The sequence below is a fragment of the Terrapene carolina genome, unplaced genomic scaffold (assembly GCF_002925995.2).
Source record: "Terrapene carolina triunguis isolate 2854851 unplaced genomic scaffold, T_m_triunguis-2.0 Scaffold85, whole genome shotgun sequence".
Lineage (NCBI taxonomy): Eukaryota > Metazoa > Chordata > Testudines > Emydidae > Terrapene > Terrapene triunguis.
The window spans coordinates 19135691-19148680 of record NW_020664436.1 but is presented as its reverse complement, the minus strand read 5'-3'; the positions used below and the strand labels follow the sequence as shown (position 1 = coordinate 19148680).

Below are 12990 nucleotides of genomic sequence, written 5' to 3'. Positions count from 1 at the left end.
AAAATCCATATTATTCTTGGCTGTGTTGGTTCTGCAAGACTAAAAGGGAAAATATTTGTCATTAATCAGCAAGTTATAACTCTCTACATCCAGAGCAGATACTTTGAACGAGAAGGTACTATATGTCAGTAGTCTTATTTCAGGAACTTTAAACTTGTTTTTAAGCAGATCATCATTCTATAGTTACAGAAAACAGATAAGATACAATTGTGCTGGCAACAGTAAGAGCTCACCCTAGAGCAGAGGTATCAGAAACATAGTCCACTTGATGTATATTTGACATGATCAGATTTTGTAGTGTTTGTTTTCATTTAAAAAAAAAGTTTCTAGTAATGGGGAAAGAACTTGCAAATGTGAATGAAGTATAAACAAGTGATTTTTTGTGAGGAAACAAGGCAAGCTGCTTTTTACTTAAATGTCAGGCAAGTCAGTACTGGATGGTTTGGAGCTGTAGGGCCCAAGTTTATTATGAACACCAAGAACATCAATTCCAAGAAGTGAACCTTTCCACGAATTTTGACTTCATAGGATGCTTGAGTTTTGCAGAAGGAATCAAGGCAATTGGAGGCCACATAGCCCTACTATAACCTCAACTTTGACTGTTCAGTGCCTCAATTGCCTTTATTTTCCAGAAGGTTCTAAAGCTCAACATTGCCAGAGGTGTGAATATCCAGAGGTCATACTTTAAACACACTCCATTGTGTGTGTAAAAGAGAGAGAATGGACTTGAAAAAAAGCCTTGTATTGGACCTGAATATGTGGTGTGTTCAAAATCTAAAAATGCATCTGAATTTTGTAAACAGCACCAGTCTTTCTAATGGCTGACCCAAAACCCCATGTCGAATGCTTCATGAACTTTAGACAGTTCAAAATAATTTCTGCAGCTTGAGCCCACCTCTGTATATAATATCTGTGTATCTATGTATCATACAGTTTATAAGTGGAATAATCATTAACATTTTGTGGATCCCCATTTTTGGCATCTCTCTATAGCGTGTTGTTTTTCAGGGAAAATAGTATATATAATTGGATTTTTTAAAATATATTTTTCACCTGGAAAAATCTCTACACAGTAAGTGACATGTTTGGAAAGTAACAAGTGACTGAATATAGGAGGTTAGAATGGAATATACATGCTGTAAGATGTATATTGTCTGTCTGTCTCTCCCTGTATTAAGTCTCATTACTTTTCCAAATTTCACCTTCTTCTTTGACATTTTCCACAAAATAATTATAGAATATTTGAAAAAATAGTGTGTAAATGTATCATACATGGCATGTAGGGAGGAGAGTTTCCCCTTTGTGCCTGTGAAAATTTATTCCTTTTGTATCTACTATGAAAGCAAAAACTGCAAAATGTAGTTATTTTCCTTTGTAACAATATTTATCAAACAAGTCTCAGTGTTTGTGTTTAATTTGTTTCATAGGCTGCTCTGAGTGCTACAGACATGGCCTTGGCTCTGAATCGATACCTTTGTACTGCAGTCTTGCCTTTGTTGACCAGATGTGCTCCTCTTTTTGCTGGCACAGAGCACCATGCCTCCCTCATAGATTCCTTATTACACACTGTGTACAGACTCTCCAAGGGCTGCTCTCTTACCAAAGCTCAGCGGGATTCCATTGAAGAATGTTTACTCTCTATTTGTGGGTAAGTCAGTGAATATCCCTGGCTCCATAGAAAGATGAGTTGTTATATTGAGATATGATATATACAAGAGCATGAAGGCAGAGTAGCTAACTACATGTCACCTTTTATCAGTAGCATGGTTATGGATTTTATTTAATACACTGTCACTCTTCAGATACTGTATTTTTCCATTTTTGCGGAGTCTGGGAAAGATATATTAAATAAATATATACTTGACTATATTCAAGTTGCACAGCTGGTAATTACATGTAAATGCAATTTTCAGTTATTGTTCTATTAACAGATTCTCCTTAATTAACCACAGTAAGCAACTAAGAGAACACACTGCACTGGGGACAAAAATCTATATAAATAAGGAATTATGAACATAATAGAGTATCATGTTTAAGAGCATTTTTAACATTGCAAACTGATAGTACCGTGTGGGGATTTATTATAGAAGGTTATATTGCTTGCTGAAACTATTCAGTTATCAGTTACATTTTAAATCCTATCTGATCTTTAATTACATAGTAGTTCACGATCAGCACACTTTCCAACCTATCAGTTGCATTAGTGCCACCCTCTTTCCATCTTGGAATTTTTGCCTATGTTCTCCCTTCTCAAGTCTAGCAGCCCAAGTGCAAAATTTTCAAACATGCCCAGGTCCCATTTTCAAAATGTGCAAGCATTCAGGAACCTAAGTCCCACTGACTTTCAGTGGGACTGAGGCACCTACATCATTTATGCACTTTTGAAAATTTTAACCCACATGATTTTTCCTAATTAACCTCCCAGTCAGTTCAAAAGTGACACACCTTCTTGTATTGTTAGTGGTAATTTTGAAGTTCAGGGCAAATAAAAGCAGTGTACTGGATTCTTTATGCTATATATTATAGAATCATAGAAATATAGGGTGGGAAGGGACCATGAGAGATCATCTAGTGCTGTGGTGGGACCAATTTTACCTAGACAATCCCTGACAGATGCTTGTCTAATCTGTTTTTAAAAAACTCAGGTGATGGGGATTCCACAACACTCCTTGGTAACCTATTCGGGTACTTAACTAACCTTATAGTTGGAAAGATTTTTCCTAATATGTAACCTAAATCTCTCTTGCTGCATATAAATCCAATTACTACTTATCCTACTGTCAGTGAGCATCAAAAACAATTGATCACTTTCCTCCCTCTAATAGCCCTTAACATATTTGAAGGCTGTGGTCCCCCCTTTTCCTCGAGACTAAACATGCTCAGTTTTTTTAACCTTTTCTCAAAGGTCATATTTCCTAAACCTTAGTTCATATTAGTTAATAACAATACTTTAATCTTGATAATGTCAATATCGTATCTGTTCACAGTTTGCTGTTATTGAGAGACTTTTTATATGTATATTCTCTGCCTATTATAGAGTGGCATATAGACAAATCACTGATGTTTGTTCTCTTTCCAGCTGATGCCCAATACTCTTTGGCCCTAGTATAGTACATCCACAGTGTCAAAACTTAGCTTATATGGCTTCTTCAGTGCAAGAATATTGGCAAAATATTATTCTTATGTGCTTTTTTTATGTGTTACAGTATGCATGGTGATAATCAAATATAGTATCGGAATATTACATTTTCTGTTTTGCACCTGTCCTCCTCTTCTCTATTTCAGAGTTTGTGTTTTCACAATTTTTTTTTTTTTTTGGTAATTTATGTTGTTCACACTGGAACATAGCTGGAAGTAGCATATTCTGGAAGTTTTGTTTAGAATGCCTCTGTTATTGTTTGCTCTCTATTTCCTTCCCACACATTTTTAATCTGCTGTGTCACCAACAAAATTACATCACTTTATGGATTTGAGAATATCTGAAGGAATAGGACAATTGGCACAGATCCTTGGAGTGTGTGGTTACTTTAATGCATTGTCTATTTATTGCATAAAAGCTAGTTGTATGCTCTGTTGAAACTGTCTGTCTACCTACAGCCAACTGAGGCCTTCCATGATGCAACACTTGCTGAGGAGATTAGTGTTTGATGTTCCTCTATTAAATGAGCATGCAAAGATGCCTCTGAAGGTATGTGTGGTTTACAGTAAAGGTATATTTTAATCTTCTTGTATACAATGTACTATTACTTGTATGTTGCCTTGCCTCCATCTGGTAGAGGAAACAATAGCATGTCATCACTCTAGCAGGAAGCAAGGAGAAAGAATATTCTTTGTGACAGCCACTAATGCTCACTTCTGATCAGTCCACATGGAAGCATAAAGTTCATGCCTCATCTCTGACTCCCCTTCTAATTCTGTCCTTTCTTCAAGCCCTTGAAAAAAAGAAACAAGATGGAGAGAGGGTGAGAGAGATGATTCCAAGGCATAAATAGAGCAAGGTCATGAAAATTTCTGGGTGGCTCCCCAGGATCTCCAGCTTGGGCTCTGCGTGTTTAGTCTCTCTCCTCCCAGAAAATGGACTCATTTTCTCTGTATGCAGTGTTGTAGCCGTGTTGGTCCAAGGATATTAGAGAGACAAAGCTGGGTGAGGTAATACCTTTTATTGAACCAACTTCTGTTGGCGAGAGAGACAAGTTTTTGAACTTACCGAGCTGTTCTTCAGGTCTGGGAAAGGAACTCAGAGTGTCACCGCTAAATACAAGATTGAGCAGATAGTTTAGCATAAGTCGCTCGTACATACTCTAAGGGGAACCATTCAAGGTGAAGTGGCCTGTTAACATCCCTATAGTCACAGGACAAAAAGGGAGGTTAGTGGGTTATAGAATTTTGTAATAAGCCATAAATGCAGTGTCTTAATTAAGACCATGATTTTTAGTGTCTAGCAAAGTTACGAATTTAAGCTCCCAGGCTCATCTTCTGGAAGTGTTGTGCAGGTTTCCTTTGAGGATGAGGCCTGATAGCTGGGATGTCTGAGGAATCCAGATCTTTTTCCTACCATTCAAGTTGTCTTCAGGCTTCAAAGGTTTTATCGTCTCCTGTTGATGCTGGTTGCGGCTCTGCTCCATGAAGGGATACACTTATATACTTACTTAGACAAGATCCTCAACACAGAGTCCTCAGAGTAAAGCCTTAGTGTGCCAAGAACTGAATCATTCACCACCTTATATCCTACTGTTTTTTAGTGAACTATGAAAACTCGCTTCTGATGATTTCCGAACACAGCTTTCGGCAAGACATTTCAGCTATTCTCCTTTTATTTGGCCTTTTCTCCTTCCTTTTATAAGAAGCAGGTCATGTTTAATTTCATCTGTCACCTCTCTTGGGTAGAGACTTATGCCTCTCTCCCTCTTGACTGGGGGTTTTCCAGGCTGCAGAGTTTCTTGTCTACACTGTGGTATCCTCAGCCCGCCAGACTGCATGGAAGGCATGTGTCTGCATTTTGTTTTTTTCTCTGGGGGTTATGAACAATGTGATTGCCCTCAGTTACAAGTAACCACACAGCTCATTATAAGCAAGCAGGTTTATTCTTAAGGTGAAAGCATTACAGAGAAAAAGTATTAAAAATAATTTAAAAAACCTACATGAATTCTAAAAGCTTACCAGAGATCACCCCAGCTCCAATCTTGGGCTCTGGTAGGTGTCAGTCCTTCAAAACCCATAGCTGGGTTGTCCCAGAGGTTACAAGGTCATGTCTGTCTCAGATTCAGAACCTGCACATAGGTTGGGCAGAGCAGCCATTTCTTTTTACAGCTCAGGCCTTTGATCTTGGTCTTCAGTAATAGATCAGCAGCACACAGGGCATAGCTGCAAAAGACTGGGTTTTTGCATAACTGGAGTTGAGGGATTTGCATTCACCTCCCCCTAGATATTTCCCAGGAAAACCAGTTAACGCTTTTTGTTCCAAAAAGTCAATTCTTGTCGGGCACATTGTTTAATGTAGTCCTTTGAACCCCCAGTTCTCACATTTGTCACATCTCCTTCCTCAAGAGGTTACATACAGTCTTGCCCCACAATAACACTAATTCATTCATTTAATACAATGGCTGCTAAAGATACTTAAACTTAATTCAATAAGGTCTCCCAAGGATATGGAAGGAAATTGTCATATCTATGATTCTACAGGTGTGATGAAGATTTAGGTGCTTCCCATTACATATACCTATCTCATAGAACTGGAAGGTACCCTGAAAGGTCATCAAGTCCAGCCCCCTGCCTTCACTAGCATCCTAAGTGGCCCCCTCAAGGATTGAACTCACAACCCTAAGTTTAGCAGGCTAATGCTCAAACCACTGAGCTATCCCTCCCCCTGATCTTGATCTTTGTTTAGTTCTGAAAATACTTACAACATTGGGTTCGCTTTTTAAATCCATGGGAGCAGTACACCTGGACTACAAATATATAGTTACATTTTTGGTTGTGGTCAAAATCCTCCCTCCCTCCCCTGCAGGACTTTCTGAAGATTCCAGGGAGTTATAACTTTGAATTTAGTATCTCTATTATAATGTACTATGTATTTTCAGTTTTGTGTCTTGTGATTTGTTCTGACTTATGAGAAGATGAAGGTCTGGTGCCTCGTATACTGGCTGTAACTCAGAATATTTTGTTTGTTTACTTTACGGTAGGTGGAGTCATCTATCTATGGAACATTTTTTCTCTCTGCAGGATTGTTGAAATAGATGAATTTAAAAAAAATCTAGCTTAATATTTTTCTTTTATGCCCTGGAACTCTCCTGTAAAGAGAGAATGATATATCCGTTGTTTAACTTCCATGCCAAGAACTGTCCTTTAGATATTCTAAAGAGTCCTCCACTTTAGTGACAATACATCATGAGTGACATTATTTTGAACCTCTAATAATCTCAGGATTCCAGCCCAGAAGACTAAAATAGAATGAAAATAGGGACCAAGAGCTTTCCAAAAGGTGTATTCCAGACACAATGGAATCATGCTTTTATAATGCCACTTCTCTTCTTTCTGATAATTTAAAAAAAAATATGAAGCTCCCTGGTGCTCTGTTATTGCTCTTAAGAGTCTGACTCAGCAACTTTTGCAGTGCTGACAAAAATTTTACTTTACAGGTGCTGGCCTTCTGGTGAAGGCAATTTCAAAATATCAAGAATTCACTTTTGTTGCCTTTCACAAAAGTTTCGTAGAACATACATTCTCAGCCTGGGGGTGAGCCTCAGGGTGGGGCAATCAGGTTCAAGGGACTCTGACCACCCTTCCTTTCATTTATAGCCAGATGGAAAGGGGAGTCCTGAAACTCTTTGCTGTTGTAAGATAGGGTCATGGTATGGAAAAGGTTAAGAACTTCTGTCACAGAACAACGTATCTTCTGTCATAGAACAGGCATATCAGTATGCCTTCAGGATGATAAATGGTATGCTGCTCTCAACATAAATAACTTCTTTAGATTTAAGACTGCCCCAGGGTTTCTGAGAAAAAAATATTGTATAGAAAGTAAATTATGTGCAGAAATAAAATAATCTCCAGCAGCCTGTGTTGAACTTAATGTTTCGGACCACTTATCAAAAATACTTATTATTTAATACAAATTATTTTTAGTCTCCTCCTATCTGTCACATAACTCATTTTGATTGTGCAACATTTTAGTTAAGTTTTTACTGTATCATATCTCTAACAGTACTGCTTCCCAAAACACACCCGTACATGCTCTTAGGAATATTTAATGATGCCGTTGCCATTATTAGCGCTGCAGATTTGTCACAGCGTTCTTTATCAAAAATCACGGCACTGCCATGGTAAATTTAGTAAACTTAGAAGTTCAGGGGAAATGGTGGGTAAAGTCATGGGTATGAAAATTCAATGATCTGTACCTCTTTAAATACAATTGACATAAATCTCTCCTCAGTAGTCTGCCAAATCTGCCTCAGGTCACAATGCCCAGATTGGGGAGCTGGGCCAAGACCACCGCCGTGACAGCCCTGCAGCCCTAGCCATTTTTGACACAAAGACTCTGTTTTCCCTTCGCTGTGAATGTATAGGTTTGTTGGGAGTGGAGTGTGCACATCTAGGTGACCCAACAGAAAGGCAGGCTGTACACCTGACTGTCATTCCTAGATTTCTGTACTATTTGTTCATTTTTCACACTTCTGTTTTCAACTTTTACAATCAATGTTAAAGTTAAAAGCAAAAATTGCCATGTTTCAAGGAGTTTATTTCTCTGAGCACCTTTAATGTTCAGTTCTTAAGAGAATCATGAAGGATTAAAATAATTATTTATCCTTTTTATAGCATCTTTCATCTAAATTCTCAAAGCAGTTTATCTCAATTAAGTTTAAGAATACACCTTTGAGATACACAAGGTGTAAGTATTAGTTATACCTGTTTCCCAGATGGGTAAACTCAGTGCCTCAGAGGTGAACAGATTCGACAAAGGTCACAAAATGCTCCCCTTTCCTCAGCCTCAGAGGTGGGAGGCTTTGCCTGGATCAGCAGGGAGGAAAATAAATCCCTTGGCCCCTTTAAAGATTTCCTCCTCCTTTCTTCCCCTCCTCATGGGAACCCAGTCTGTTTGTGGACTTGAGGATGGGAAGAGGGGGACTCTTTGGCTGATGGATGAGTCAGAAGGAGGCAACATAAACTTACTAGCCCCTGTCCACCCAAGGGAGGGCTTATAAACCCTTCCCCCCTGTCCAGGGCACCATTCTGTGCCCTGAGAAAAAGCTCCCCATTTCTGCCAGTTGGAATTAGAGGAAGACCAGGTTTTTGGGCCTGCCAGTATTTTGGGGGTTGGGATGGAATTTTTCCCTTAGTGCCAAATTGGCGTGGGCAATGTAGGTTTTTTTCAGTTTCCTCTCAGCAGGCCAGGGAGCTGGTGGAAAGAGATTAGGTTTTTAAATTCATTTTATCACAATTTTGCAGGTGTCCAGTGCAAATGCTTGTTCACTAGACAGTCTGGTTCCCTGAAAAACTGGATTTGAAGCAGATTAGGAGAAGGCAGCTCCTAAAGAAGGTGGAGAATGGGGATGGAACTCCTAATGTCTAGTACAGTGAGGAGACAACCCCTTCTTCCCTACCCACTTATCCTTCATACAAGGGGATTCTGGAACCAGGCAGAAGAAAGGGGTTGGGGGTTGACAGAAGTCTTTTACCAAATTATATGGATTACAGAAGGAAGGATGACCTGCACTGGATGAGTTATTGCTGGATAGTTCCAAGATGTATTGCTTAATAATTTTGCTGCCTAGTTAAATCTCATTCCTGGAGTCTTGTCTTTTCTTCCTTCAGCAGTCATTGGTAGAGTCCAGAATAAAATGCAGGATGCAAACACTCTGGGTGATATCTTGGCTCTATTGAAGTCTGTTGGAACTTTGCCATTGACTTCAATAGGGTGAGGACCTCACCTTCTTATGCTTAAGCACTAGACAACAGATGTGCCATCTAAAGTTAAGCGGTAACAGTCATCTGAAATCTAAAAAAATTACAGACTATTAAGAATTGGGAAAACTTTAAAATGCTTAGCCACCGTTTTAAAATTGTAATTATTAGTAATAATTTTCTGTATTGGATTCTAAAGGCAAATAGTATATTAGAACATGAACTCCTTGAATGAATTGAGAGATTGTTCTAGTGTCATTATTGTGTGGATCGTATAGTGTTTGAATGTCAGGATAGATAATTGATCGTGTTTATATTACATATTTTGGATGCTTTCCAAATATTTTGTGTTCTAGTTGCTGACAAATCATTATGAAAGATGCTGGAAGTATTATTGCCTGCCAAGTGGGTGGGGCAACTTTGGTGCTGCATCAGAAGAAGAACTTCATTTATCCAGAAAGTTGTTCTGGGGTATTTTTGATGCCCTGTCTCAAAAGGTAATTTTTATGTAGTTCTCCATGATCACAATGTAGGCTGATCAGTTCTAATCAAAGTATATATTTCAACTTGAGTTAATGACATCAAAATTATGTAATTTTATTATAAATTCTTCTGCATCAATTACATGCACAACAGATTATGTGGCAAACAGCATGTGCTAAAGCTATGTGTTTTTAATACTATTTAATCAAATGGCTAATAATAGTGTATACATATAAGATCCTCAACATGCTTAGGTTTAACAATTTGTCAAGGAATATGCTGCTTCCATGATAAATATAATCATTAAAAAAATAAAATGGTATCCATGCAATCCTGTGTGGGTCCAATCTTGTATACCCTTACATTTTATCTGTCTTTTTGTTTATATGACTTATTACTGTACAGTAAGAGAGCCCTTCCAACGATCTGTCCTTGACAATCTTTAAAAACACACTGATAGACCCATCTGTTACCACAGATGAAATCAATTAATGCAGCAACAGCATTAATATAACAAATGTTAATTCACCTCTCCACCAAATCCCCACCAGAGTCCTACCCCACCTCTATTCAGTCCTCCCCATCACCTATCTCATCACAGGTAAGGGGGAAAATTGGGCCTTGTAGTGTTGAAGGTTATCAGGACAAAGGTTAACTTTGCAATGGCCGTTATAGACTAAGAGGGGAAGCATAATTAATCCTTGCTGACACAATAGGACCTTTCAGTTCCATGGACCCACTCACTGTAATAAGGACTACTTATATGAGTACGAGTTTGTAGGATCAGGCCCTATATTAGACACTATAGTAGCACTAATGAAATGCATCTAGAAATTAAGTTTAATTTGTTATAAGTACCATCATATTATCTCTTCAGGGCTTTTTTCCTCCTTGGAAGGAAAAAAATATTGGGTAATTTAATAAATTTAAATCACACAAATGTTTATTACAGCTATTTTTTTCATGATTATTTAAAAATTTTAAACATCAGCTAAACTATCTTTGAAATATCATCTATACCTTAGCTCAACAAGACTAGATAATACATTTGGACATTATATAGTGTTTTTTTCCCCCCAACCTGATGAGGATTTCACCATGATGGGAAGCCATTTGGCATAGAAAATCCAGGTTCTTGGACAAGTGTTGGATATTCCTCTGCTTTACTCTGTTCTGGCACCCTGTGAGGGACCAGTCTGGCTCCCACCAAAGTGAATAATTGTTTTTCCATCGACTTCAATGAAAGCAGGATTTGGTCCTAAGTCTAGCTTCAGTATTCAGTAGTATTTCATTGTAGTTCAGATGTCAGTTTCTTTTATTTTCAGAACTGAGATTCTATTTCACATTGAGTAAAAAAGTTGTTCCATGACAATTTGGTTTCATGTATGGCTATAATGATGAATCAATTTCAGCAATAATGGAAACAATCTCCATTCAACACTGTGTCTTTTTATCCCATGTTTCTCCACAGAAGTATGAACAGGAACTGTTCAAACTGGCTTTGCCCTGCCTGAGTGCAGTTGCAGGAGCTTTACCCCCAGACTACATGGAATCCAATTATGTCAGTATGATGGAAAAACAGGCTTCAATGGATTCAGATGGGAACTTTAACCCACAACCTGTTGATACCTCAAAGTATGAACTTTTTCTGTTGCAGCTCATTTTTACCATGAACAGTTTAAGCCTGTAATTGAAATATGGTAGTACAGAAAACACATAAGTACATGCCCATCCTTGAATTACCATCCTTAAGATAAAATGTGGGGCTTGTTTGGTTGTAAAACATGAAAGCCACAAGTGGTTCACTATATATTCCTTGGGCACCTTACCACAAATGAGATAAATTTTCAGCCTGGAAATTAAACTACCCGAACCCATTTGTTCTAGGAAGCACCTAGCACACTTTTGGGAGTTGTAAAAGTAAATAATAATTAATAGTTAATGGGAGCCAAGTACCAAATTCCTGCGACTGACACTTAAATTTTACTCTGCAAAATGTGGTGGTGATTGTACATTTATGTAATGCCTTTTTATCCGGAAGGATTCCAAGCTACAGGCCACGTTCTGGCTGTTTTGCATAGTTGTGCCAAGAGGGGAAGTGGGCAGAAGGAGCCCTCTCTTTAGCTTGCCACATCTTTGCAATGGGCAGCCAGAATCCCACTGTTTGTGTCCTATGAGTGCACGATCCAGCGATTCTATACACCCCAAGTGCACAAAGCCCAAGTGGATTTAACATCCTGGATGTGGCCATAGCCCCATACTTCTGTACACACAATGGTGATACAAACCTGACAGAAATAAGACCACACACTACCTCTTCCACAAGATCACTTCTAGGCATGGCTGTGCAAGCACCCTTATAGACATTCTGTCTATCTCAGCACTCAACAGGCAGAATACCTCGAATCACTGCCACTGGTGCACTGGGCTTATGCACACATGCGCCCATAATGTGACGGTGGCTGCAAAAGCCTCAATCTAGCCCTGAATAGAGGAATCATGTTGCCCACCACTAAAGTACAATCACCTGTGAGGTTTAATGTGCGAAGTGTCTAACTACATAACTTACACAACCATTTAGGACATGAAATGAAGATTATTTTATCCAATTGATATTGCGGGGGTGAATTTTAGGTAGACAGAATATAAATAACCAAATAATTAGAGTTTGCCCAACTCTCTGGTGGCCACACTGCTCTCTATTAAAAAGTGTTGTTATGGGACTTTCAAGGACCAAGATTTGTCAAGATTGGTTTTTAACCTCTTTCAAAAGACATCATCTCAAGCATCACAGTTTTCCCTTAGCGCCATACTAAGGCATTGGTGTAGTATTGGTTCAAAAGAGAAAGTACTGCCTTACCAATATCACCTCCATCATGAGCTGTTTACCTGCCAGTCCCCCATCTAAGTACTAGCCATGCCTAACCCTCTTTGGAAGTGATTATAGGTGAACAGCTACAATCTGTTATATTTGTGACTTTATGCAGTCTGTATCGTGCCCCTCCCACACACACACACACACACACACAAAAACCAAAAAAATCCTGCTGAGAACACATGATGATTTTTGTGTGGCTTCTTCCTACTTCGTACCTGGATACATTTTTGCACAGTACTACACTAATTGTTAACTACTTGGAATAATTACTGTTGTACATCTCTCTTTTTTCTGATCCTATGACAAAGGATTAAAGGACAGACTCTCCTTGCTTCCCAGTAGATGGCACTATAGCACTGTCTATCCCTTAATCCGCTGTCATAGAATGGGAGAAGAGGGTACTATGACAAACAATTATCAGTAAGCAATTTTCCTTTTCTTTTGTAAGAACACAAGTGTAGGAGACTGCTTTGTATGATAAATTGTTCATTAAAAAATGTTCTATAGCAGTGGTGTCCAACCTTTTTACGCCCAAGATCACTTTTTGAATTTAAGTGCAATCCAGGATCTTCCCTGCCCCTTCCCTGAGGCCCTGCCCCTTCCCCAAATTCTCACCCCACTAACTCCGTCTCTCCCCCCCCCCGTCACTCGTTCTCCCCCACCCTCACTCACTTTCACTGGGCTCGGGTCGGGGTTTGGGAAGACATGTTGGCTCTGGGCTGGAGCTG

At 38.9% G+C, this 12990-nt stretch overlaps 1 protein-coding gene across 1 annotated transcript in view; it reads left to right on the top strand.

Moving 5' to 3' along the window:
* Positions 1-12990, top strand: part of RYR2 (ryanodine receptor 2) — a 512764-nt gene that overhangs the window by 298135 nt on the left and 201639 nt on the right. Inside the window, exons 50-53 of the mRNA XM_026649522.1 lie at positions 1428-1648; positions 3598-3688; positions 9258-9398; positions 10856-11019. Of these exons, the coding sequence (XP_026505307.1) occupies positions 1428-1648; positions 3598-3688; positions 9258-9398; positions 10856-11019 (617 nt within the window). The remainder of the gene's footprint in view (positions 1-1427; positions 1649-3597; positions 3689-9257; positions 9399-10855; positions 11020-12990) is intronic.